The sequence below is a fragment of the Eschrichtius robustus genome, chromosome 8 (genome assembly GCF_028021215.1).
Source record: "Eschrichtius robustus isolate mEscRob2 chromosome 8, mEscRob2.pri, whole genome shotgun sequence".
NCBI lineage: Eukaryota > Metazoa > Chordata > Mammalia > Artiodactyla > Eschrichtiidae > Eschrichtius > Eschrichtius robustus.
Genome location: NC_090831.1, coordinates 85,371,529 through 85,398,818, shown reverse-complemented (window position 1 = coordinate 85,398,818; position 27,290 = coordinate 85,371,529). Strand labels below are relative to the sequence as shown.

At 43.3% G+C, this 27,290-nt stretch overlaps 2 protein-coding genes across 6 annotated transcripts in view; one reads left to right on the top strand and one right to left on the bottom strand.

Moving 5' to 3' along the window:
• Positions 1-2,050, bottom strand: part of AVL9 (AVL9 cell migration associated) — an 86,052-nt gene extending 84,002 nt beyond the window's left edge. For 2 of the 3 annotated variants that reach the window (XR_011074700.1, XR_011074701.1), the window contains exon 1: positions 1,881-2,050. Coding sequence is in view for 1 of the 3 variants with exons in the window: in XM_068549265.1 (XP_068405366.1) it covers positions 1,881-1,973 (93 nt within the window). In the remaining 2 variants the exon portion in view is untranslated. The remainder of the gene's footprint in view (positions 1-1,880) is intronic. The other variant, XM_068549265.1, reaches the window with a different exon arrangement.
• Positions 2,051-2,146: 96 nt separating this feature from the next.
• On the top strand, positions 2,147-11,325 carry LSM5 (LSM5 homolog, U6 small nuclear RNA and mRNA degradation associated). 3 transcript variants are annotated; one of them, XM_068549285.1, is made up of 6 exons: positions 2,147-2,228; positions 3,426-3,527; positions 9,490-9,585; positions 9,868-9,895; positions 10,589-10,661; positions 11,062-11,325. In XM_068549285.1, exons 3-6 carry the CDS (start codon positions 9,531-9,533, stop codon positions 11,092-11,094), a joined length of 189 nt encoding a protein of 62 aa, XP_068405386.1. In that variant the 5' UTR covers positions 2,147-2,228; positions 3,426-3,527; positions 9,490-9,530; the 3' UTR covers positions 11,095-11,325. The 3 variants fall into 3 exon arrangements, with proteins under 3 accessions (XP_068405386.1, XP_068405385.1, XP_068405384.1); XM_068549284.1 differs by lacking the exon at positions 2,147-2,228 and adding an exon at positions 2,341-2,367; XM_068549283.1 differs by lacking the exons at positions 2,147-2,228; positions 3,426-3,527 and adding an exon at positions 8,226-8,298.
• The last annotated feature ends 15,965 nt before the right edge of the window (positions 11,326-27,290 follow it).

Here is a 27,290-nt window from a genome sequence, read left to right as displayed (position 1 = left end):
CAGCACGGTCAAAAAAAAAAAAAAAAAACAATCTCAATGCTGAAACCAAAAGCCAGAACAAATCCAGAGAAAGGGCATACCCAGGGTGCTATTTCACCCCAGAGTTCTGCTTCATCTTACAATCTGTTGTTCAGTACTCTTTAATCCCTAAGCAGCATTACATTTTTTTTCCATAAGATAAATCATTTTTCCTTTTGGAAACATCAATTATACTACTTTTACCAATAAAACACGTAGAACACATAATAATTAATCTTGACTTTAGATGACAGCAACGATTAAAAGATTTTATTCTATTTCCTACCAAATTTCCTTCTGTTTTGTCACTAAAAGTTCCATTCAGTTTGGTTGTGAAGTGGGCCCCAGTTCTTACTTTACTGTAAAAGACTCCTAAATGCCACGGGGCTCAGCTGAATGTACACACATGGTGCCCAGGCAATTCTAACTCCAGCGTGACCTCAGTAAGATCATTTTACTTCCTCCAAGTTTCAGTTACTTCGCCCATATCCAAGATAAGTTATAAAAGACAACATCAAAGATGTGAAGTTTTAAAGTATTAAAAATCTGATGATGAACACTGTGTTTACATGCCATGGTACAATTATCTCAAATATCTATTTTCGTACCTCTAAATATGGGGCCACATTTTTTTAAATTTATTTTTTAAAATTAATTTTTATTGGCGTATAATTGCTTTACAACATTGTGTTAGTTTCTGCTGTGAGGGCCACATTTTAAAAACTTATATTCTACTGCTGCTGCTTTGAATTTTTTTAAATACTATACTGAATAATACCACTTCCTCCTTGGTATCTTTCTATGCCATTTTTACCTGAGGGACAAGGAATATGATATATTTTAAAGTTAAACAGTCTTTAAAACACGTACAAACACGTACAAACACAACTATCTTTCCACTCCATCACTTTTCTGTTATCATCCTCTAACGAACTTAAATTTTGCCAATAAAAGTCTTCTAAAATGTTACATTTTCTGTGAAACGCAAGAAACAAAATGTTACATTACCTAGTGGTAGCAATCAGTATTTTTAGTACTTTAAGAATTTCAATTTACCATTCACTAGCACATTATGACATCACTGCCTTCCAGCGTTTGCTCTCATTAAATAATCCTGTTTCTATCTTTGTTCCCTTGCCTTCCATACATAGACTGCAAATGTTCTATTGTTCCCGTTCACCATTTCAGTGAAGAAGCTTAAAAATGACTTTACATTTGCACGTTTCTTTGCTCGGTGAAATACACGTCCTCTCACTGCAATTGAGCTGGAGAGGTCGATCTCTCACCAAAAGGCAAGATCTGGACAAAACTAAACAGCAAAACCAAGGCCGAATGGGAAGGGGGGGGTGGAGTCAGTACACCAGCCTAACAGGGGTTCTAGGGCTTCCACAGATAAACAAAGGAAGTTGATTTCCCCACGGCGCCGCGTGTGCTTCACGCGTGTGGAGTCCCAGAGCTCATTACCTCGAAAACGCAGCCCAAGTGCTGCATTTTTCTAAAGGATCCCATTATAGGTGGACACCCAGAAAGTCAGCGGAGGCAGAGCTGGATGGGGAAGAGAGTGGGCCGACCTTCGATTCCTTCCTCCCACCCCACCAAAGAACCTAAATACCTACCAACCCCAATATACCGACACATAGCTCCTCCGCTGCTCAAGATACAATTTTCAGGGGCAGGAGAAAAAAGGGAGCGTGGGGGGGTGGGCTTCAGGTGGGGTGAGTGCGAGGAGCTGGAGAGAGGAATCAAGTTCAGGGGCGAAGCCGAGGGCACTAGAGGGAGGTCTAAGCGGAGCGGAGCAGCTTGGGTGCCGGCAGCGCGCGAACGCCCGAACGGCCGGGGGCGGGCACAGGCCCCTTCCTCACCTGGCAGCCCTTCTTGTGATGAAAGCCGACCACCGCGATGTGCAGTACGGGCCCCCGGGGGGCGCTATCGCCGCCCCGCCCGTTCTTCTCCATGGGCGACCGCCGCAGGCCCGCACGACGACGACTGAAACCGCCGAGGGCGGCAAGCCGAGCAACCCCGTGATCCCCAGGAGGACGGCGAGCAGTGGATTTCAGGTGTCAGCGAGGGCGCCGCATGAGAGCCGCGCAGGGAGCGGGGAGGAGGCCGAGGCTCCTGCAGCTCTGCACCGCCCCCTCGGGCCGCGGCCGAGCTTCCCTCATCCGCTTCCGCTGCTTCCGGGCTGTCACCTGATGCGGCGGCAGCCGCCGGTAAGGCGGGACTGGGCAGGATCGGGAGGCACCTGATGGGGCGGGGCCTGGCGGGGCCTGGAGAGGGGGCGGGGCGCCGGGATGGGGCGGGGCCTGGTGGGGTCGCCTGGCACACCTGTACCCCGGTCACACCCTCTAGGTGAGATCTTATCCCGCTTCCTACTCCTCTGTCCTCGTTTCTTCCCCCTTAAAATCTCCGCCCCTTCCCATCTCTTCCCTCAGCTTTCCTTTTTTTTTTCTCTTCACTTTCGGAGTATCCAGTTCTTTCACTTCCTTTCCTTCGCCTCTCTGGCCTACAGCCTCTCTGCTCTTTACTCTTAAATTTTGATAACACGGAGACATATTGGTGCGGCTGTATATCTGTGTATTCAACCTTTAAGTTACCTGCTTACCCAGAGTTTCTCTTTTGCTTCGTTCTATGTTTTTTTCCTTATTTAAATATTATGTATAGGAGTTTGGAAGTGTTTTAAGGCCTGATGCAGAATGTCCTTGAAAGTAAATTTACAGGGAGACCTGTAAAATGATCCTTCTAGTCCTGCTATTTTATTTATTTATTTATTTATTTATTTATTTATTTATTTATTTATTTATTTATTATTTTAGTCCTGATATTTAAAAAAAAAAAATCATTCTATCTTTCTGGGTTTAGTACTCTGGTCAGCACAGAGTACTAAAATGCATGGGGTCTGTTGTCACCAGGATTTTTTATTTCCTTGCTGATTGTACTAGTTCAATTAAAAAAAAATTGAATCTCATTTTGTGTCAATTTAAAGTGAGTAATGGAAATACTAATAGATTTAACAAGTCTTATCCAGGGCAGTTTGAGGATAGGTACCTGCTTCAAATAACATTCACAATTATTACAATAACGAGCTGTGAAGTTTATCATTACAAATTGCACATCCCTTAGTTTAGACAACCTTAGCAGCTGATTCCACTTCTGGCCTTGAAATTTAAGGACATTCATTCTAATCTAAGTATGGCTGAGAAAAACAGTATACTCTTCTTAGAATATACTTTCTATGATTCAGTTGAACTGTTTTAATGCTAAGAAAAATACTGTAGAAAAATTTCAAGATGTTGCTACTATTTCTTTTCTGTATTACAAAATTCTTGGCATTGGCTCAAAACTGTGTGTGAAACTATAATATTGCCTGTATACAGAATATGTTACTGTTTTCTTCCATCTGCTTACAGGGAAAATTGGAAGAGAAAGTAAACAAGCGGATTTCCAGAATTCTTTCCATCTCTAAATATACAGACTGGTCCATTTAACAATTTAGAAAAACAACTTTTACGGTAGTTTTTTTTTTTAATATTTTAAAATTAATTAATTTATTTTTGGCTGCGTTGGGTCTTTGTTGCTGCGCGCGGGCTTTCTCTAGTTGCAGCAAGCGGGGCCTACTCTTCGTTGCGGTGCGCAGGCTTCTCATTGTGGTGGCTTCTCTTGTTGTGGAGCACAGGCTCTAGGAGCACAGGCTTCAGTAGTTGTGGCACATGGGCTCTAGAGCGCAGGCTCAGTAGTTGTGGCACACGGGCTTAGTTGCTCCGCGGCCTGTGGGATCTTCCTGGACCAGGGATCAAACCCATGTCCCCTGCATTGGCAGGCGGATTCTTAACCACTGGTCCACCAGGGAAGTCCTACAGTGGTTGTAGGACTTGTATAATGAGTTGTATTAATATAAAATAAGTTCATTAACAACATATTGTCTACAAGGACAAATATCTATTGAGGGGAAAATAGAAATTTCTCCTTTATTTTAAGAAGTATTGTGAGGAACAAGATTGGAAATAACAATTTGAGATAATGGAATACTTCCTGAACATTATTTTGTTTTGTTTTTATTTTTTTAAACTTTTAATTTTATATTGGAGTATAGCCAATGAACAATGTTGTGATAGTTTCAGGTGCACAGCCAAGTGACTCAGCCATACATATACATGTATCCATTCTCCCCCAGACTCCTCTCCCTGAACATAACAATACATTGAAGAGCTTCTTTTAATTATATATATTTTATGGTGAATTATAAATTCTATTTTATATCTGCTCTGTAAGTAAAAGCTAATGGGAGAAAAACCCTGGAGACATAGAGCTGTGACATGTTTTCAAATTCATTAAAAATGAACTCTCCATCTGGAATTGCATATTTCTTTTTGTCTCTTGCCTCAGGAAAGTACTCAATAAAATAAAACCACTCTCTTCCTGCAATCCCCATTAACTCTACTCTGTAAACAAATTGTATCTCCTTTTTCAGAGTATAAAGAGACTTTCTTTATTCGTCATCAATAGTATTGAATATTGCTTATGTTAATTTGGTTTCTGTAATGGAATACAAAGTATTGACTTTCTTAAAGCATATTTTTCTGAATTTTAAACTCTATCAAGTAGCAACAATGCCTTGAATTTGGTCCCTACTCATATTATGGTATGGTGAAAATGAAACAAGAATAGAGATAGGAAAACAAACAAACAAACAAACAGGAAAAGAAAAGGGCTTCACAACAAATTTGGCATTACTTTGTCTTTAGAATCATGTGAAGATTAAGGAGGTTTTTGATGGATATGAATGAAATAGAATGAGAATCAACTTAAAGAACATTAGACCATACAGTACGCTTGGAACTGTGGTAGGAACAGTACATACACACACACACACACACACACTCAGACACACACACACGAAAGAAAGAAAGAGAAAGAAAGAAAGAAAGAAAGAAAGAAAGAAAGAAAGAAAGAAAGAAAGAAAGAAAGAAAAAGAAAGGAAGGAAGGAAGGAAAGGAAGGAAGGAAAGAAAGAAAGGAAAGAAAGAAAGAAAGGAAGGAAGGAAGGAAGAAAGAAAGAAAGGGAAAGGGAAGGGAAGGGAAGGGAAGGGAAAGGAAGGGAAAGGAAAGGAAAGGAAAAAATTGTAAGCAGAGAGGGTAGGGGGTGCCTGGAGGAAAAGAACCAGATATAGCTTTTTGATATAAGAGAAGCCATTTTAGGCTTAAGGGATTCTGTGATCTTAAGCCTGGCCACAATGCTTGCCCTTGAACAGGTGTCAGTAATAATGATCTTAATGGAACAAAAGATGTTATCAGACAAGAGAAGTAACAATAGCAAAGATAATAAATCTGTCATAAAGACTGCCAGTTCTGTTTCAACGATAAAGATTAGCCTGAAGCACTTTCTTGAGCTGTTTTGCTCAACCATAACCTGAGGTTTGATGTTGACCTTTTGTGACCCTCCTGCCTTCAACCAACAAAAACTTTGACTCTGTCAACCTTTGCCCCAATTCTGTGCTGAATTTTCTGCTCAAGCCCCCTCATGAATATGCATGTACCCTTAGCTTAAAACTTCCCCAATTTTCCTGTTCAGGGAGACACTGTTTTGGGAAAGATCCCTCGTGTTCTCCTTACTTGCTGCAAGTAAGAAATCCTGCCTTCTCTGGATCTTTGGCTTGGTTGTGTCTTTCAGCTGGACACCCACCAAGAGGCAAACCCAGTTTTCCGGTAACAAAATTGCTGCCTTAAAATGGCTTATGTCTTTAAAAGTAAGATAAATGTGAAACTAGCTAGCTAGCAATGCTAGCTTTTGTAACACAAACCATCATATTAAATATTAGGAAACAAAGATAAGTAATAATAGCTCATATTTAATGAGTCCTCTGCTAGCTACTTTTCATGGATTATCTCATTTAATCTTCACAACAGTCCTGTAAGTAGACACTATTATTCTGTTCTTTCCAATGGGTAACATGGGACTTGCAAAGTTTGAATAGGTCAAATAACTAGAAGGAATTGTGGTGGTGATGAGGTTTGAATCAAAGTAATTTAACTTCAGAACTAATGGATTTAATCATTATGCTGCTTCCCAAAATTCTTGACTTTGAGGAACCCACAGTCTTTTGCAGGAATGGGGTGGGGTGGGATGTGTGTTACCCCCTGGGTAGATAATTATAAGAGAATGTTACCGAACACAAGTTTGTGTGCCCAATGCACAGTGAGGCCAAACAGACCAAAACGTTGGAGTTTGGAGCAGAGAAAGAGTTATTGTAGGGCCAAGTAAGGAGAATGGGTGGCTCATGCCCCCCCAAACCCCAAACTCCCTGATGGTTTTGGGGAAGGAGATTTTATAGGCAAAATTTGGGGTGAGGACTGCAGGGTGTGTGACTTTCTGCTGATTGATTGGTAGTGAGGTAACAGGGTGGTGCTCTAGGAATCTTACGCTCAACCTGAAGTTACTATCCTCCACCTGGGTGGGGGCCTTAGTTCCTGCAGAATTCAAAGATATTGTTATGTATGTTCCTTGAGCAAGAACCAGGATCCTGCCCCAAGGCTGCACCATTGTTTCTTGATTGCTCCCCCCTTACTTCTGCATCCCCTCCCTTCCCTAATTAGAAACTGTTTGAATCTGCCCTTTGGAACTCAGGGAAGGTCAAGGAGGCTGAATGAAGCCTATTTTACTGGATTATTTTTTTTTCTTTTAAACTGGATTGTTTTCTTGAATGGTCATTAGTTTACAACAGTCTCCCAAACTCCCTTAAAATTCTCTTTCTCTCTTTAATCCCCTAGTGGGATTTATAAACTAACTATTTAATTATCCTACTCTATCTCTATTAAAAGAATAAAGATTAGGAGTAAGTGTATTTGTATGTTTCCTGATACATACTAGGTACTCAATATTTATGAAATGCAAAAAAGCCAGGATTGGCTTAGTATTTAGAAGGAGGCTGAAGCCTAGGGGGCTTTGAACTCAAAGGCCCACCTGTAAGGGCTTCTGAACCTCATCACTGATGTTTGCCTTAAATCATACCTACTTCTCTAGGATCCCTGAAGCTAAAAGAGGACTTTTTGCTTTATGTATTAAATTTCATATGCCTTCCACATAATGTTTGTTAATTGTCTTTCTCCCCTATTTATCCTCTGGCTCCTATAAGAACAGAAGACGTTGTAGTTCTGTTCTTTACACTGTTTTATACTCAGCAAAATGCCAGACAGTGTGCAACTAAAGTATTTGTTCAATGAATGAATGATGGGTGCTTTACAACCATTTGTTGTGTGAATGAAGGATGTTCTTTCTGGCCTCTCCTGCTTAGGCTCTTTAGTTTTAAGTTCCTCAGATACAAACATAAAATAGACTAAGGCAGAAAATTTGTTTGCTTTCTCTTTTCAAAAAAGAAGTGTAAAAGCATCAAGGTTTCCTAAATGTGATGTCATTAACATAGAGTGACATCTGGTGGTTGCCTGTTGGACAATGTGTTTGTAGAAGAAATAGTGAATACAAAAAGTCTAAAGTAGACTCCTGGATATAACATGATTTAAGAACGATAGTAGAAAATAGGAAACATATTTAAAATCTCCCCCTCGCCCAGAAAAGTTTTTTAAAGATGCTAGTTGTGGGTTTTATTTATTTACTTATTTATTTTTGGGCACACCATGCGGCAGGCGGGATCTTAATTCCCTGACCAGGGATCGAACCGATATCCCTGCCATGGAAGCACAGAGTCCTAACCACTGGACCACCAGGGAAGTCCCTTGCTGTGGGTTTTCAATCCGCCGAACTTTTAAAAGAAGCGGTAGATTCCTTAAAAGAAACAAAAACAAGAACAACAACAACAAAAATTTACGAAAATTACAACACAACGAATCGGTGGCGGGAAAATCAAATTTATTTATACTGGTCTGAAGAAAGATCCTGGGTTGAAATGAGATACAACTTGGGGAAGATAAAAAGACTCAAAGGTTTCCGTTTGGCAAAGTCTTCCGGGTTAGAGGAATAATTTATTTACAAGGCGGGATAGCTTTAAAGTCTCTTGGAAATTTGGAGAGGAAAATGAGTGTCTGTCGAGACCGCAGAACATTCAGTGAACGGAAATATTTCCCAGGATCTCCCTGCCGGGGAGCGATCCCCATGGACCACCCCGATCGCACTCTCGGCCTCAGATTGGTCGAGCCTGTCCAGGCTGCCGGAAAAAGCGGAAGCGCGCTCTTTAAATCTCGCCTTCCCAACTTCAAGAGACGCAGACCACTTCCGGCGTAGCCATGGCGGCTAACGCTACTACCAACCCGTCGCAGCTTCTCCCTCTAGGTAACCGTTGTCGTGTTGGGGTGCCGGGGCGGGGAGCTGAAGATTAGGGTCGGGGCCCGAGGGGCAGCGCAGCCCCTGGCTGAGTGTTAGAAAAATGTATATGACCAATTGCTTTCTTTCTCCGCGGCTCTCCTCTAGGTTCCAAGTCTCTGCGGCCTCAGGCCGCCCACGTCTCTTCGGCGTGGTGGGGTTTTCTCGAGGCAGGGACTTTTGACTCCCCAGACCAAACTGTCACCGGAAGAGGTTCACGCTTAGTGAATAAGTCGTCGGCCTTCTTTGTTGTGAGCTCGCCTTTCAGTAGTGGATAGCAGTACCGTTCTTCAATCTAGCGTTTAAAATCCCCAGATTAGGCCCTGTTGCCTGTCTGGCCAGTTGTTGAGAGAGGCACCAGGATCTGGACTGCGCCTTAAAAGAGGACTCTGGAAACTAGCTCTTATTGCCGTTCATTTATTCAACAGTTATCGCGCCTCTGTGCACTGGACACCATGATTGGGCACTGTTGAACAAACTAAAATCACGGCCGTTGCCTTCAGATAGCATACAAACCAGTATAGGAGACAGGATACCGGGCAAATAAACATCGTACCAAATAACTCTAAGCCTGCTGAAGAGATGTTCAAGCTGCTGTCAGACTACAGAGGATAGACTTTTGGGGGGTGGGGGAGACGTAGTGACAAGAAGGGATCTCTGCTGAAGACAGGCCTCTCTTTTAATATTTTGTATCTGAAGGGTGATTGAGCTAGTGGATGTGGCCGTGATTGTCAAGTGTCATGGAACAAACTCTTTTTGAATGATCAGTGTATGCCAGGCAGTGTCCATTGGGGATACACTGATGAGTAAAAACAACCACCGTCTCTGCTCTCATGGACCTTAGAGTCTGGGGGGCGGGGGTGGGGTTCATATTGTCAATAAGGTAACCTAAAATAATATTAAGCCACAACCATGATAAATTGTTACAAAGGAGGGGTAAGTGGAGAACAGGGAAAACTTTCCTGTTCATAGAATGATGAACAGAGACATGTAGTGTAAGACCTAAAGTTTTCGAGTGAATACTTTTCTTGGTTTATCTTTCACCATATGCAAGTAATAAGTGCCAGTAGGCACTCACATATTTGTTGAAGTAACGAATGGGCAAAATAATCTTTTCTCTCCTCTTCCCCCCCCCTTTTTTTTGTTAAAAAAAATCCATAGAGCTTGTGGACAAGTGTATAGGATCAAGGATTCACATTGTGATGAAGAGTGATAAGGAGATTGTTGGCACACTTCTGGGATTTGATGACTTTGTCAGTATCCTTTTAAAAGTTGGTAGTATGGTTTTTTTTTTCAGTATTTTAAAAAAACTGTAGACAATCAGTACTTACAGATTATTATAATAAAAATTAATTTATTCTCATGGAAATTGTGATGGTGTTTTAAGAGGTGCATGTACTGAAAGAAGATGAAATTCTTACCAATCACAAGCATTTTGAGTTTGAGCCATTGTGTCAATGTTATAATTAAAACTGAACAAAGGCAGAAGCCAGAGTAAATTTAACTTGGTATATTTATTTTCTTAACACCAAATTTCAGATATGGTACTGGAAGATGTCACTGAGTTGTGAGTAGTGTTAAAAATTAAGGAATTGGGCAGGGGAATCTCTTTTTAATTTAAGGCAGTTTTAGTACTGTTGAGTCAGTAAAATGATCTGTTGAGTCAGAGAACACTGCCTATTCGAACTGCTCTAAAGATAGAAGTTTTTCCTACTCATGTTAGTAAAATTGGATTAGAGGATTATTACCTTTATGTAATTGTCACTAAATTGCTAGGAAATTAGTAGAGACAAAGCTTTAAGGTAAAAGGTACTAAAAACAGCCAGAGATCTTAGGGCTCAGATCAAATAAAGAAACTGATAATAAGAGCATTTAATGCTTTAAATTAATTATTCTACAACTTATATATAATAGAAAATGTAAATGATGCTTCAGTTATATTAATTATAAAGATGGTGACCAGTAGCTCTGCTTTCAGATTTGAATTAATTACAGATTGGTATAATGGATAGGAATCAGTAGTAAATAATAGTAAAAAGAGTGAGGATAGTAAACGTTTTATTTCATATTTGATCTCCTTGGCAAGTTTCACCTTTTTAGATGAAGATCAGCCCTAGTGGATGTGGATCTTAGGCCAGTCAGTCCACTCTGTTGCCTTTGGGGAAGAATTTACATCACCCACTTTGTCTCTGAAGTGTTGATACAATTGCCTGACCTCATGTTCATTTATATATAATTAACCTTTAATCTATTTGTTTAGTGAAATCACACCAGAAGGAAGAAGAATTACTAAATTAGATCAAATTTTGCTAAATGGAAATAACATAACAATGGTAAGACACAGTAAAGCTATTTTATTTAGATGTTAAGCCATTTTTGTGGGGCAGGGATTACAGAACTAACTTGCTTGACTAAATGCTCATGGTCCAGTGGTGCTTAAGATGGGAAAGGGGTGCTCTGGTGGTCAGGGCTCTATGGCCAAACTGTTGAAGATGACATTAGGCCTAAGATTAGTTTGCTTGTGCTTTTTAATCATTTATTTTGCCAAGAATCATTGTTGAGACACTATGTATTAATTGATGATGTTGGAATTGTAAACAGCAGTGACATGGAGAAAATGGAAATATGGGGGAGGGGCAAAGAGGCGTGACTCCGATCAATGAGGAGCTCTCAGTAGGGGTTTTTAGATTATGTAGTACTAAACTAAATATTAAACTTTTTCCTCCTTTGCAGCTGGTTCCTGGAGGAGAAGGACCTGAAGTATGAATGGATTTCCTTGACTTACGCTAGATTCTGTTTTGTCTTATAATGACAACAAAATAGAATTTTTTTTAAAAACTTTTTAACGTTTGTATTCTGTGAAGCCAAGTTTTCCGTTAAAGGGAAATGCTTTGAAGATGCATTGTAAATGCCTGTTTTTGTAAGTTAATCATGATTATGTTGGAAAAAGAAGAACAGTTTGTTCTTTGAAGACAAAAATAAAGGTGTTTTTGTTAACCGTCATTTTATTTATTATACTGCAATAGCCAGTGGTTGTAGTTACTTTGTCACTTGCTTTCCTGTAATTTTATGATTATTTGCTTCCTCATTTAGGTGACCATTTGATTCTCAAAGAAAAATTGTTCCAAACAAAATGATGAGCTTTTGATTTTGAACAGGTGCATTAAAAAAACCTGAAATGATTACTTACAAAATTCAGTTCAAACTCTGATGCTTTGAAATGACGATTTTTCTACTGAACTTAAGTTCCATTAACTCCAATTAAAAACAAACAAGCAAAATACACAGGTAATATATGCACATTGTAGAAGTGCAGATAAAGGAAAAAGGAAAATATTAATCACTTTGCTGTATATCCTCTTAGACTTTCTTAATATACTCAGTACACATTTTATTTTTACAAAAACTTACTCTTCCTGAATGTACTGTTTTGTAGCCTCCATATAAGACTTTTTTTTGAATTTAAATGGGGAGAATCTTTCCATGTCAAATATTCTGGCAACATTAATGTGTGCATAGTATTTTATTAAATGGGTTTACCATAACTTATTTAGCCTATTCTTTATTACTGGCCACAGTAGTCTAACTAAATCTTTATACATTTTTATTTTTCTTAGAATAAATTCATAAATATGTAAGGTCAAAGGATAGATACTGTCATGTTGCCAACAAAAAGTTTGTGCCAACCTACATACAGTTGTAGTTTTTCATAGTACCCTTCACACACTTACCAACATTGGCTATGTTCTATTTTCTCCTCTCTTTGCCATTGTGATAGGCAAAACCTGGTATGTTTAAATATTTAAAAATTAATTTTGAACTGATTAGTATTTTGTGAATTACTTATATGAGGGTTTTGCCATTGAGATACCGTTCTTTTTCTTACTAATCTGTAAGAATTCTTAATAGGTTACTCTTAATCATGCATTTTGCAATAACTTCCCCAGTTTGTAGTTTGCCTGTTGGTACTTTTGTTTGTTTGTTTGTTTGTTTGTTTGTTTTTATTTTTGGCTGTGTTGGGTCTTCGTTGCTCCGCGCGGGCTTTCTCTAGTTGCAGCGAGCGGGGGCTACTCTTGGTTGTGATGCGTGGGCTTCTCATTGCGGTGGCTTGTTGCGGAGCACGGGCTCTAGGCACGCGGGCTTCAGTAGTTGTTGCACAGGCTCAGTAGCTGTGGCTCGCGAGCTCTAGAGCGCAGGCTCAGTAGTTGTGGCGCACGGGCTTAGTTGCTCCGCTGCATGTGGGATCTTCCTGGACCAGGGCTCGAAGCCGTGTCCCCTGTATTGGCAGTGCTGTGTTCTCGAACAAGTGGGAGAGAGTTCCGGTGCTTTTTTGCCACATAGCTTACGCACTTTCCTTTTTCAGGAAGGTGAGACTAAGCCAGAAAACTCTATGCCAGATGTCCCGGGCAATGAACATGCCAGGGAATTTCTGGCCCATGCACCAACCAAAGGACTTTGGATGCCACTGGGGAAAGAAGTCAAAGTCATGCAGTGAGTGTGGAAGGGTTTCAAGTAGCACCCGCAATACGTGCAAGTTATAGAGCACCGTTTACAAAAAAGTTCACTTATTTAATTTGTTCTCACCACTGCGCTGTTAAAGTCAGGGTACGATCTCTATTCTATAGAGGAAGCCGCCTAACATATGTTATTAAGTGGTACAAGGTAAGAGGCAGAGCAGTGCTTTGACTCCAGGGCTTCTGGCTGCAAGGGCAATGGACTTCCACAGGGCTGTAGCTGCCTGCAGAGTATATGCTTCGGTAATATGCCTGTAATAGAAAGGATGTTCCGTGTTAAGGTTTTATCCAGGTAACCTGAGAGGAGCTCTGGGCCACAGAGGGCGGGTCTGGAACAGGTAGAGCTCTGTGTGCACACCCTCCACCGCACCAGAGCAGCAGCACCTTCATCCAGCGTAAGATGGTGTTTGAAGAAGGGGTACTGCTGCCTTTAAAGACATTTGTTTGTACAAAGATTTTTCACGCACACAATTAAAATAGTGTTTCCCAGCCCCTTTCCTTCATTCCCCTCACCTCCAAGGGACCACCTCAACCTCTTTTAAGAAGGTTATTTTGAAGTTTAGCTCTGGACTAAACAAGGACTAAACATACCAAAGGCAAAAAATTTGCTCATAAATTCACCTTGTTTTTAAAAATCCCTTCCAAATCACTGAGCGTGAATCAAAGTCATAACAGCCAAGAGTTAAGATGTGACAGTACCCCAACCTTTAAGTGGAAATGGTAGGCTTAAATATTTCTTGAGTCTAATGGTTTTAGGACTAAGACTGGAACTTACTTAAACTTCCCTGGGGCCCTTATGCATCCCATTCTTCACTTACCTGCTTTGCTTCATTCTTTGCACCCCAGAGGTAATCATCTCCCAAAGCTCTCCTTTGGGCCCTCCCTCCCTCCCCACTCCTGTCAGCTGTGCCCCCGCCAGTCACAGGATGGTCCAAACTCAAGCTTCAACCAGGTGTGGGGAGGCTGCTAGTCTAGTCCCTCAATCTCACCATTTTATGCCCCTCCCACCATAACCCACACAGCAAAGCAAAACAACTTCTCTTCCCAACTTCTGACTACAGCCTTTTTTTTAAGATTCAGTTCTGTTAGTCCTCTCACATATCTTTTACTCCCATGTGAATCAAAACCCTCACCACTTGGTTTTGTTGAATAAAACTGGTTTTCAGCCATATAGGCACTCTTCACTCTAATTTCTCCTATAAAATACTGCTGGTTGAAATTCCTATGGCACATTTGTCTCATTTCTCTACTCAATGTGGATTAGCCCCTTGCCTACAGGATAATAATCTACAAGTGAAGAGAAACACTACTTCTTTACCCCATTCTCCTATTTCCCAATTCCTCTGCCAGTCTTCTCTGGCAGGATGGTCTCAAGAGGAACCCTGCTCTGGCGGCCCATTTGAGCTCACGCTACTGTCTCCATTCCCACTCCGAACTTGCTCCTCTTTTGTCTCCAAACCACAGAACGTAAAACTGTGTCAAAATTCTCTGCCTCCACATGGACTGCCCATTCTCAGCAATCCTGCTAGACTGATGTCCTCCTGACTATCTCAGCCCAACTCTCCTTACTGCTATCACCCAGCTCTCTATCACCTTCTACTAGAGCGCTTCGTTTCACATTACATTGCAATTTCCTAGAATGCAGGAATTCTAACTTGGGATTCTCTTTGCAAATCCTATGAATGTGGGCACCTACAGCTTAAGTGAAAACATACTTTAAAAATGGAGAAATACATTTTTTTTTTTTTTGAGAAATACTATTGATTCACAGCTGCCTTTCCATCCAGGACCCAGTATGGAACCACCGCAGACAACCAAATAAGATGAACCCACTAGTCACTTACATTTCAATGATTTGTGAGAGGCTCTCCTGGACTCCAGTTCCTCTGGCTTGAGCATAGTATGTTTTCTTCGGAGGCTGACACCAGTGCTTTCATAGCCATCCTGTCGTTTCAGCTGGTAAACCACAGGGACGACGTGCTCTTATTCACCACCAGCTTGTAATAACCTGTACTTATTTCTGGTGGTCCAGACCATAAGTTGGGGAGGGACAGAGCACTCAGGTGGCATCCTCATTATCCTTCCAGCCTTCAGATAAGACCTTCCTTTGGAAGATGTCAGAGGGCCCTGTGGACTCACTTCTTCAAGGAGGCATTCTACCTCATGCATTACATCTTCAACTTCCAACTCAGAGTCTTCTGAATCCTCAGGAAGCACAATGGTCAAGGCAGCACTTTTCTTCAACAAATAGGCTGTCTTAACATTTGAGAAGCTGCTCAGGTCTTTCAGCTTCCTGCCTTTCACAGTCTTTTTAATCTCTGCACACCTTTTCAAGTTCTCTTTATGCACCTCCCCAATCTCATCATTCACCATCACTTCATCTTTGTCTGCACTTAATTTCCTATTTGTGACTGGCTTTTTCCATGACCCCTTGGTTTTGCAGTCTGGTGAGGTCCCTTCATCTCTGGAGGGTATTTGCTGGGGAGATTTCTCTACCTGTGCTTCATACCAACTCATGTCGCACTGGATGCCCTCATCTACTTTGGTAAACTGGGCCAACCAGGTAGGGGAGGAACTGTGCCCCTCATTGTTCTCTACCTCACCTTCATCTTCATCTACTTACTGGTACCTACTCTCCAGCTGCTCTGCTCCCTTTCTCATTTCCCACTGGATGCCCTCATCTACTTTGTACAGGGTGGAAGGAAGGGAGGAATAATGACACCCCTCATAGAGGCTATGAGAGTCACCTCCAGAGGGCGTTTGCTGGGGGAATTCCTCGAGCTGTATGCTCTCACCTACTTCATTCGGCAGGGGGGCAGGGGGGCAGGGGACAGTATAGGGGAATAAAAATACTGCTCATAACAGAATAATCATCATCATCATCAAAGAGGTCCCTATACTTCCACCATGGTCCTTCACTGCTTTCTGATGATGGCTCAGGCTGTGCATCATAGCACTGACCCATGGCACCCTGAGTGGCCTCATCTACTTTGTTGACCTGAGCCAACCAGGTCAGGGAGGCAATACCTCCCTCAGGATAGCTAATGTTCTCTACCTCTTCCTTTTCACCCACGTTCTCAGGGGAGAATGTATTCACAGGGATACTGGTCACCCTTACTATGTCATGGCTGTCGCCTTCTCAGTTAATATCTTGTTTTTCATTCAAGTTTTCAGCCTGTTGAGGTTCAGTTTCTGTTTGTGTGTCTTTTATTTTCGTTTCTTCCCAGTAGCCACCATATTGTTGGAATTGTGCCGTGTTATAAAACATAGGAACCATGGGTGTTTGGTTGAGAGTAGTGGGCAATGGGGACTGAAGGACGAGGAAGCTAGGATACTCACGGAGCACCACAGGATATGAAAAATACAGACTTGCATTTGTGAAACCCAGAAAGAATGGAATAGTTAGCTATTTTGTCTCCTGCAGCTGGTCACTACGTTCAGCCAGTACACACCACACCTGTACAGCCACAACTGCTCAAATCCACCACAGGACAACCACCCAGTCTTCTGTTACCTCTTCTGTTACCAATGCAAAGGACTGAAAAGTCCTCCCCAATTTCTTACATGAATAACTACTAACAACTTTCTTAACCCATCTCCCACACATCTCACAGGCCTGTAATCCATTTTGCTTCCAGAACAATCTTTCTGAGCAATCTGTGATCCTCACTTCATTTACAGTATTTGAATGGCTTATCATTGCCTGTCAGGATAATGAGGAACAATGACCACATTTCTTAGGATGGCATAAAGCACCTCATTATCTAGTTTCTCATGGTATCATCTCATTAAAATGTAGGTGGTCCAATAAGGACCTTGCCATAGACGGGTTTTTCCACATAAGGCAACTCCTCTTTTCCTCCTTTCCCTGCTACCAAACTGCTACCAAAGCCTAATCATTTTACAAAGGGAATCCTGCCGACACATGGACCTTGAGGCATTTTGCTAAGAAAAATCAGTTGGACAGAAAAAGGCAAATGCTGTATGATCACTTATGTAAATATATAGAAAAAGTGGAATCACAGAAATAGAATGGTGGTTGACAGGCACGGGGTGTGGGGGAACGGGGAGACGTTGGCCGATGGCAAAAACTCCTAATTCAGCTTATTATTCAGAAGACAACACTGAGGCAAAGAGAAGTTAAATATTTACTAAAATCAGCCCATTTTTAAGAACATAATTCAGGGAATTCTGTGGCGGTCCAGTGGTTAGGACTCTGCACTTTCACTGTCGAGGGCGTGGGTTTGATCCCTGGTTGCAGAACTAAGATCCCACAAGCCTCAGGACGTGGCCAAAAACAAAAACAAAAACCACCCCCCCGTCCCCCATAATTCAGCCCTCTCTTTCAATTCTACAGCACTGTGTACTCCATGTCTTAAATATTTAAAAGGTGGTAGACATTCTGGATATGTAAAATGTTTGGAAGTCACTTACTCCCAAAACAGTAAAAAAGCTAATATATCACAAACTCTTTTCAGATCATTCACAGCAGTGAGTGTACAGGGAAAACTGCTACCCCCAGTATTGGAGAGATGTGAACACACAATCACAACATACAGGAACACAAACCCTGTAGGGGATCTCATCCCCATCTAGCCAACCGGAAGTGGCTTCACTCCTGGAATTCCAGGTTTCACAAGACAATACATCCTATAAATTTCTTCTCACTAAAATCTGAGTCATATTGCAATTAAGAAAAACCGAGTACAAATCTTATTCCTACTTCCAGCACTTACCCCTTGAATTCTCCTAAACCACAACTCTAAAGGACAAATAAAATACTGTAAACCTTAAGGGTGTAGAAAAACCAGGGGTATATAGCAGCTCAGCCTGTGAATTCCAAGAATGTTTAAGATACAATATGGGGACTTCCCTGGTGGCGTAGTGGATAAGAATCCGCCTGCAAATGCAGGGAACACGGGTTCGAGCCCTGGTCTGGGAAGATCCTACATGCCGCGGAGCAACTAAGCCCGCGTGCCACAACTACTGAGCCTGCGCTCTAGAGCCGAAGAGCCACAGCTACTGAGTGTGCGCTCTAGAGCCCGAGAGCCACAGCTACTGAGCCCGTGCACCAGAGCTACTGAAGCAGGGTGTGGAGGTCGCAGGAACAGACTGGCCTGCGGGGAGGGGGGTGTTAGGAGACGCGGAGCCGGGGGCCTGGACTCCCGCACTGAGGAGGGGTTCGGCCCGGGTGGAGGCTGGGGGGCAGGCTGGAGAGGCTGCGGACAAGGGCGGTGCAGCCGAGGCCTAGGCCGCGTCTGCCAGTGCAGCCGCGGGGCGCGGCCCCTGGCGTTTGGCGCCCGGCACTAGGTACCCCGCGCCTCCAAGGCCTCATCTCCCCACGGTGCTCCTGCCTGGGGAGCCAGACTTGCTCAGCACGACGCGACCCCGGGCCTCTGGGCGCTGCTCCCCTGGTCGAAACGCACGCAGGGCAGCCCCCGCGTGTCCCCATCGCAGGTGAGCGGGAAGAGAAGGTAAGGGACCTCTACCCAGGCTCCCCGTTCTGATGGGGGACAAGGACGACTTTCTTCCTTCACAGCACTTTACAGGGTAGAGTGCGGCCGTCCTTTCCTAACTACAAACACCTGCTTTTCAGCCTGGGAAATGAACTCTTCAGGAAACAACGAAACTTTTGAGGGCAGTAACTTAAGACCTTTCTTTTATGTGCACCCCGTGGCCCAGCAGCTTCACCTGGGGCCCTGGTACCAGAATCCTGTCTATAATCCATTCTCCATTCCTGAGGCAGGTAAGGAATCTGAATCCCCAAAGAGGTTCAGTGGGATTAGGGACCCTCCCTGTAAACCAAAGCCTGAAGGTTTCTAACACCTGTGTCCATTACCTCCCTTTCCTCACCCTGTGCTCACACCAAAGAGACTGCAGCAGCGCATGGGGCAGTGTTTGTTGTTCAGGTTAATAGGAAACATTCGAATTCTAGCTATATGCCAGTTACTCTGCTAAGTGCTAGAAATAGGTTCTCTCATTGACCTCAACAGCCCATGAGCTGGGTATTGTTGCTCTCCTTGCTCCCCAAATGAGGGAACTGAGGCTCCCAGTCGGTGACTGGCCCAGGGTCACAGAGTAATCCAACCAAAGTCTCCTCATGTTGTGAGACCAGTCTGGCTGGAAGAGGTACTTTAGAGCTCCTAGTCCCTGTACTGTTTTTGACAAGGCCTAAAGGTTTAAAACCTATTATGGTGAAGTCAGAAAAGTCCTCTGGAGGAAGAATGACAAGCAAGACTTGAAAATGTTTGGAAGGTAGACATCTAGCGTTTCATTCAGTACGTGGGGGAAGGGGCTTTAGGCAGGCAGGAGGATCCATGGGTTGATTCTCCCATCTCACCTCTCCAAGTAGGAAAGATAACGTTAAACTTGCTCTTCTGAGTATCCTGCTGGAGATAAAGCGTGTTGTAAATATTATGCAACTTTTCCAAGTAGAAAACTAGGTGTGATAAATAAGGAGAGCTTCTGAATTCAGCACTGTTGCCAGCTGAATAGTAGTCTCAGTCTGAGCAAGAGGGACCTGTGCCAGCGTATGGCCTGTGACCTACAATTCTGCACTGTGTCTCTACCTGGCAGATGTTGGACTAGCACCTCCACATGAGCCAGCTCCTTCAAGAAATCTTACCGTATATAAACTCTTGGCTCTGTTTCTCTGGAGATTCCCTAATTAGTACAGATGTTGAAATGCTGTTTGGAAATGGTGCAGAGACAGGAATTGTGTGAGGAAAAGTACAGCGTACAGAGGGGGGGAGGTTTCTGAGAGGAAGAAATTCATATTGTATCTTTTTTTTTTAAGATTTTAAATTTTATTTATTTATTTATTTATTTCTGGCTGCGTTGGGTCTTCGTTGCTGTGCGCCTGGGCTTTCTCTAGTTGCGGTGAGCGGGGGCTACTCTTCGCTGCGGTGTGCAGGCTTCTCATTGTGGTGGCTTCTCTTGTTGTGGAGCACAGGCTCTAGGCATGTGGGCTTCAGTAGTTGTGGATCACGGACTCTAGAGCGCAGGCTCAATAGTTGTGGCGCACGGGCTTAGTTGCTCCGCGGCGTGTGGGATCTTCCTGGACCAGGGCTTTGCATTGGCGGGCGGATTCTTAACCACTGCGCCACCAGGGAAGTCCCCAAAATATGTTATTGATAAGCGTTGAAAACAGTGATGCCCATTAAAAAATAAATGGATAAAGGTCTCACCTCTTTGACTAAGGACATATAGATTCTGATAAGGAAGAGTGAATTTTATTGTTCTGGGTCAGTTTCAAGATTGAGTTTTTCCTTTTGTAAAGATAAAAATTATACCTACTAAGAAAAAATAATCCATACCTAAATACTGAGTCAATGAAATATAGAAAGCAAGGATTAATGGTGATTAGGTGACCAGCATGGTCCTGGTGCCCTGTGCTTCCCACTCACTGACATCTCTAAGTCGTGAAGCTGGCAGTTGATCTCAGGTCAGCCTCATGCCCAAATCTGCTGCTCTCTGTCTGCTCCAGTCACAGGAGTGTGAGGTCATTTGGCATGAGGCTGGAACAGAGAATGGCTGGAAAAGACTGCGTCTACTTTATTCAAGGTTGACCCTGACTGAATCTTAGGCTGTTAAAACATTTCGTTCCTGAACCTAAGAAGAAAAATCATGCGTGACATCAGCTGGCCGCCGGAGGGCACTGTGGAACAGGCTACGAGTTGCTGAAGCCACGGGTGTTTCGTTTTCCCCAGATCCTGCATTCCAAATCAGGTTCTGGTCTTCTACTCTGCTGTACTTACTTTGGGATCACACCACAGGGGCAGGTAAAGGGTTGAATCCATACTATTTTACACTTATTTTTGAAAAGGAGGAATCTTTTCCTTCATATTTTCTACATGAGGTGCTGTAAAAAACTGTCTCTAAGTATATAACGTTGTGGATGAAAACATGGGCTCTAGAATCAGATTCACCTCGACTCTAGTCCCAATCAATCATTTATTAGTTGTGTGAGTTTAGGCGGCTACTTAATGTCTCTGGTTTCAATCCCCTCATTTGTAAATTGGGAAGAATAACCACCTCTCAGGGTTGTAAAAACTAAGATAATACATGTAAAGCATCCAGTATAGCTTTCAGTCATATAGTAAGTGCTCAATAAATGGCAGTAGTCATTACTACTATTTTTAAGAGACCCTGGATCAACTTATTTTTATGGTTTTCCTGTCACAACAATTCCATTTCAACAATTCAAGCTAACTGTCACTTAGTCCACAACATTTCCCCCAAGAACTGAGCCCTTTGTCCTCTTTGAATCTTCTACCACAAAGCTCAGTGCCTGGGCACAAGGGTTCATGTGATTTGTTGAACTAAGTGGCGTCAATAAAGCTATCTTTTAAGACAAGCCCGAGAAAGTGGGCTTTATTACTTGGAAAACGGCTGAACTTGCAGAGCAGTTAGCTTTAAGGTTAGCAGAGGGAGTAAAATAAAGAGACAGGGAGATTTAAAAATGTTCATGTTTATCATGAATAATGCAATCATTTACTGAGCACCTACTTTGTGCCTGCCCTCCGGAAGCTCACTGCCTGGCCGGGAGACACATCTCCCTAGCTGGGATACAGTGTGATGAGTAGGTTAGCTTTTGGAGCACATGGAGAGAGAGGAATGGGTTCTGCTTGTGGTGGGAGTGGGAAGCTGGAATACAGAGTACTGCTGAAAATCGGGTCTGGCTCAGAACTGAGCCCTGGCAACATCCAGACGGTGGGGTTAAGGTATTCCCTTCTCTAAAGGATCTGTTTGTACCCTCCAGTTTACAAGGAGGATGGGGAGTCTTTTGGAGGTTGTAGGTTCAGACCCATTCAGGCTTATCTGATGCATTTGGAAGAGAGGGGCTACATATTGGGTCGGCCAAAAAGTTTGTTTGGGTTTTTCTGGTGAAATATTATGGAAAACCCCGAACGAACTTTTTGGCCAACCCAATACCAATACAGGTTGAAGGGAGGGATTTCAGAGGTCTTGGAATTTCATCACAGGGGAACAAAGAGTCATAAGTATGAGGAAGTGGCTTCAGAAAGAAGCTGAGGATCAGCAAGGAGTGAAGGTCCTAGGAAAGCGACTATGCTCGAACTCATCCTAACTCATGCCCACAGTGGTGCATGTCCTGAGGAGGAAAGGGAGTGTCTAAGAGAATGGTAAGAGCTGTCTCCCCAAACTCTGTATACATTGAGGGCCTGACTTTTTCCCTTGAGCACTTTGATAGGAGTCCTGTGTCACTAGGACTATCTCAGTCACACGCAGGCAAATTGGGCAGCTGAACAGTTCAGAAAGAGGCATGAAAAGGCAATCAGGAAACCTGAGTTTGTCGCCAAGGGGCTGTGTAACCTCAGGCAAGTCACCTCTTTTTTTTTAGGACTTCAGTTTTCTCATCCATAAAACAGGAGTTGAATTGGATGTTTGGGTTTCCTTCCAGCACTCAACTCTCCACCTTTGGCTGTCTTCATTTCAGCGGAAGAGAAAATCAGTCAAGGGCCTGAGGTCCAAGTGGGGAGGAGGGGTGGTTAACCATAAGTGACAGGTCACATCTGCAAAGCCCAGGAATGCTCATTCTTCCCTCCTATCAACAGCCACCCCATCACTGCCAGCTGTGGTGTGTTTGGAATCTGTTCTGTGTTGGTAGCCATTGGGAATTGAGGGCATGTTCCCACATCTGCGGATTTTCCCATGACTTCTTGTCCCATGGGAATCTAGTGGTTTTTGGATACTGTGGCTAATCTTTTAAAGCTATGATGCTTCCTGTTCTCCTTGCTGCCTCTTCCTTTTCTGTTCAATGAGAGTGAACCTGAAAACTGTCAGAGTGGAAACCACATGGAGAGGAATCATGGTCTGGTGTAGAAGCTCTATCACTTATTTACTGAGTGAGCTCAGGCAGGCCATTTATCCTCTTTGGGTCTTGGTTTCTTCATCTTTTAAACCAAGACAAGAACTCATGCCTTTCCCATTCTACACAGGTGTTCTGAAGATGCAGGGGTCTCACAGATGTGAAATGCTTTAACTTGGCCAACTGTATGTATTGACATGGGGTCTGATTCTGGATCCCTATTCATTCATCATTGGACACCAGCTGGTAACGTCCTGGTTGACTTTCGAATCTATACCCCACAGCTTTCCAAAAAGAACTGTGGCATCGACCAGAATGCCTGCAAAATAATTGATCACTCTATTTTCTATAAAATAGAGAAATAGAGTAGAAGATCATAACCATGGAGTGTGGTGAATCATAGATATGTGGGTCATGGGCTCACATGCTTCCCCTGATCTCTGGGAAGGAGTCTATTTACTTCCTTTTAAGTATTTCCTTTTGTCTCCTAATTGCAACTTCTTGGGCCGTGGGCCCCATTAACACTTCTTCAGAGCAGCCCTGTTATTTGTCATTAGTTTTAGCCATATTCATGGTCACCGTCTCATAGGGGTAGTAAGAAATGGGAAGGACCTTACTTTTCCCTCTGCTGAAGTGCCTGGAGAGCATCTCTTAGGTGATTGCAGCTGGAAGTGTGACATTTAATTAGTGGAGAAAATTGAGTCAGAGAAGATGCAGGCTGTGCTGGCAAGAGGGTGAGAAAAGGCTGGGGAAGACGTGATATGCTCAGTGGGGCAGTTTGGCCCAGGTGTTCTCCCAGATCCAGATTGGGTGTTCACATCACCACAGGTGGAGATTACAGAAGCTTCAGGAATTTTCCATAGTGATGGAAACCACAAATGAGCCCCCAGGGATGCCTAGTTTCTTCTATCCCACCCTTGCTTTATTTGGGAAAGCAAATGATGACTCCCCCCGCACCCCGAGAGGTGAGGACCTCACCCAATGAAGCCTGGCCTCCTGCTGGCCTAGTGACTGGTGCTTGGAGATGACACAAGCTTGCACTGAGAGCTGTGGTCTCTTAGAGCACAGGATCCAGAGTGTGATGAGTTGGAAAGGAGCTTCAGCACCTCTATGCCCAGTCCTGCACCTTATAGAAGAGGAAACCTAGGTCCAGAGAGGGGCATTGACTTGCCTATGGGACTTAGGGGCTGAGCTGGAACCGGTGCTTAGGTCATTGACACCTGGTTCAGAGCTCTTGGCTATGCCACTCCATCTCCATGACTGGATGGTGATGTTTGGGTTACACTGGATAAAATTACCCCCCTCTCTCCCAGAAGCTGATCGAAATTGCTTGTGTCTGAGCACCTGCACTTCTCCATGTGTGTCTTAGAGATATGCATTCCCAGTTTATTTCAAAAGTACCATTTCTTCCCTGCAGGCGCAGGATTACTTGTAGTAATGCCTCATCTGCCTCTGGGCCCCTGGTACCTTGAGAAAGGCTGACAATCTGCAGCAGGAGCTAAAGGGTGCAGGGGGACCAGGAGGAGGGGCTTAGATGGAACAGGAGGCAGAAAGGAAGAGGGCCCAGTATGGAACTTAAAGGAAATGTGGGGATCTGGCTTCTAATACTTGCTCTGTTGTGTGCAAATTTGGCAAATTCCAAAATTCCATTTCCCTTTCAGTCCCCCTTTACCATTTCCCAGTCTGTTTTCTTAGGCTAAGCAAGATAAAACCAAAATATAATGCTAAAAATATCTCCATTCTTACAAAAAAAGCAAACTCTTAATAAATTACTTTTAACCTTTATGATTTTGATTATCTATTCCTCATGGGTCAATGACACTTGATAGAAAAGTGAACTCCACACCTGTGGCGTAAAGCCAAACCCAGGTTTCAGCTTTGAGGGGATTCTTGAGGGTATCCCATTAATAACCCTGAAGCCCTTAGGGAAGAACGAGATGCAGATTCTAGTCGGGATCGCCATCACTCAAGCAGGGGGACCCAGCCGTTTTGTAAATCAACTAAGAGAGTAGGTGGCCGGGAATTCGGGAAATGTGTGCTCACCTTTTCACTCGAGTGGTTCTGCAGGGCAGGACAGATGGGCACAACTCTCTACGCATTGGCAGATGATATAGAGGGTGTGGTGTAAACGTCCTGCCCTTGCGGACTTGTCCTAGCTCACAGCCACCAGCCAAGTGATCTTGAGTAGGTGACATTTAGTGTGGTTTTTGCTTTGTGTCAGGCACTCTCCTAAGCACACTGCTCCTCACTATGACCCAGTGAGAGGGGATGTATTATTGTCCCCTGTATCAGTCAGGATTCTCCAGAGAAACTGAACCAATATGAGATCTCTATCTCTCTTCGTCTCTCTATCTCTATAGATCAATTATCTATCCATCGTCTATCTATCTATCTACCTATCTATCTATCTATCTGTCTATCTGGCTACCTACCTACCTATCTATCTCAAGGAACTGGCTTACACAACTGGGAAGTCCTGGGTCCGTAGGGCAGATCATTAGGCTTGGGCAGGAGCCTATGTTGGCAGAGACAGAATTTCTCTCTCTGAGAAACCTCAGCTTTGGCTCCTAAGGCTGTTCACCTAATTGGATGAGACCCGCCCACAATACTGAGAGTAGTCTCCCTCATTTAAAGTCAATTGATTGTAGCTGTTAACCACATCCACAGAATATCTTCACAGCAACACCTAGATTCGTGTTTGATTAAATAGCCGGGCACTACAGCCTAGCCAAGTTGACACATGCAGCTAACCATCGCAAACCCTTTTACACATGAGCAAACTGAGGCAGAGAGTTCATGCCCAAGGTCTGGGCTGGGATGTGACAGGGTTAGAATTTCAACCCAGGCTCCTCAGCTGTGCCCTTCCCCACTGTGCTGCTCCATGGCCTAACTGATGGCGATTTCCTCAAGTACAGATGAAGCTAATACTGCCTGCCTCTTTCTACTCACAGGATTCCTGTACTTATTTATGTGCTTTTATTCTGTCTCATTCCAAACTGGATTCGAGGAAGCTCTGAGAAATCAACAAGTGAATTCCCATAAAGGTATTTTGAAGACTATGACGAGAAAGAAAAAATAAACCAACACTGACCGTGAGCCTATATGTGCCAGACACAATGCCAACATCTGCACATTTGTTGTCTAATTTAATGCTCACAAACAATGCAAATCCTCCATTCCTCAACGTTCTTTGAGGGCAACTAGACCTTGCTTGTATCCTTGTTGCTTTTCACAGGGCTGGGAGCAGTTAATACCCATTAAATGCCTATGAATCAATGGAATTATTGCCCAGTGGTGAAACGTGAGACCAAGGTGATGGTTGCTAAGAGCTTCTTGGGCGGGGCAAAGGATTTTATATGGGATCCAATCTCTTGCAGGAGCTGAAAGAATAATCCCAGCTCATGTTGCCCTGAGAGGGAGGGAGGAGTCTTCTCCAGAGACTCATTGGGGAAATCATCTGCAGGTGAACTTGCTAAAATTATCCACTCCTTTGGTGCAACACACTCCCAGGCTGGAAAACACTGCCACATATGTCACCTGGACTCTTTAAAGCTTGCTCGTCCTGTAGGCAAAGTCTCTCCACTTAATGAGTACTGAATTCCTTTAGTCCCCAGCCTTGGCAAGTGTTCCCCTGGAGGGAGGTAACATGAGTAGGTTCCTTCTCTGGTTGGTTCTACATCAATCCCTCCTCATATAAACCCAAAGCAGCAAAATAGCTGGCCTGACATGAAAAGGGCTTTGTATTAAGTGGATGTGTCTTAAGGAGAGGTTTACCTGTAGGCAGGGTTTAGGTACTAATATCTTAGTATCAGTAGAAGATATCCTGGCAAACAATCAGGTTTATTTTACCTTTGGCTCTGGGAGGACTGGGGCTTTCTGAAGTTCCCAAGAATGTAAACTTGGGTCTTTTGATCTAAGGGAAATGTGCTGAGAGGTGAAGAGGCACTGGCTTCTCGTCATGTGTTAGGAGGAAAGGGTGTGAGGTTTTGGAGTTAACCATGCGTGGTTTGAGTCTTGGCTGTGTCAATTCCTAGACATTTGAGATGGAGCAAGTTACTACCCTTTCCAGGTCTGTTTCCATATATATATGTATGTGTATATGTATATCTGTATATATAAGTATATGGGTATGTGTATGTATATGTACAATATATAGCATTGGGAGGACATTGTGAAAAACATAGGGCTGTTTTGAGCATCACCATGAGACAATATATGTACAGAACTGGGCCTGTAGTAGGTACTCAGTACATGTCGAGTCTTATCCTTTCCAGAACCACTGCTGGGGGCTGGCCCAAGCCATGTCTCCCCTGTTGCTGATTGAATCTAGATGAAATCTAGTTAGAATGGACACCAGGAACATCTGAGAGGAGAGACTGTGGTTGAGGTGTGGAAATTGAGGGGCCTGCCTGGGGAGTGGGTTCTGGGAAATGTAGTGGATGCTGTCAATGCCCCTTGTAATGATCCCCTTGGACCTGGAGGTCACTTGTAACTTGGGCGGAGTTTTCCATATCACACCAATGACCTCCTACCTCAAGCACATGATTCTTTCTGTTTAAAGGTTTTCTCTGGCCTGGTGAGCATGCTTTGTTCTTCTTTCTCAGGGCTTTGTTATGTGT

Bases quoted from the DNA above. Each gene is read 5' to 3' on its own strand.
- LSM5 (XM_068549283.1), top strand. From the start codon at position 8,253: ATGGCGGCTAACGCTACTACCAACCCGTCGCAGCTTCTCCCTCTAG. The intron at 9,586-9,867 runs GTATCCTTTTAA...ACCAAATTTCAG, and splicing joins GGGATTTGATGACTTTGTCA to ATATGGTACTGGAAGATGTC. The intron at 9,896-10,588 runs GTGAGTAGTGTT...CTATTTGTTTAG, and splicing joins CTGGAAGATGTCACTGAGTT to TGAAATCACACCAGAAGGAA.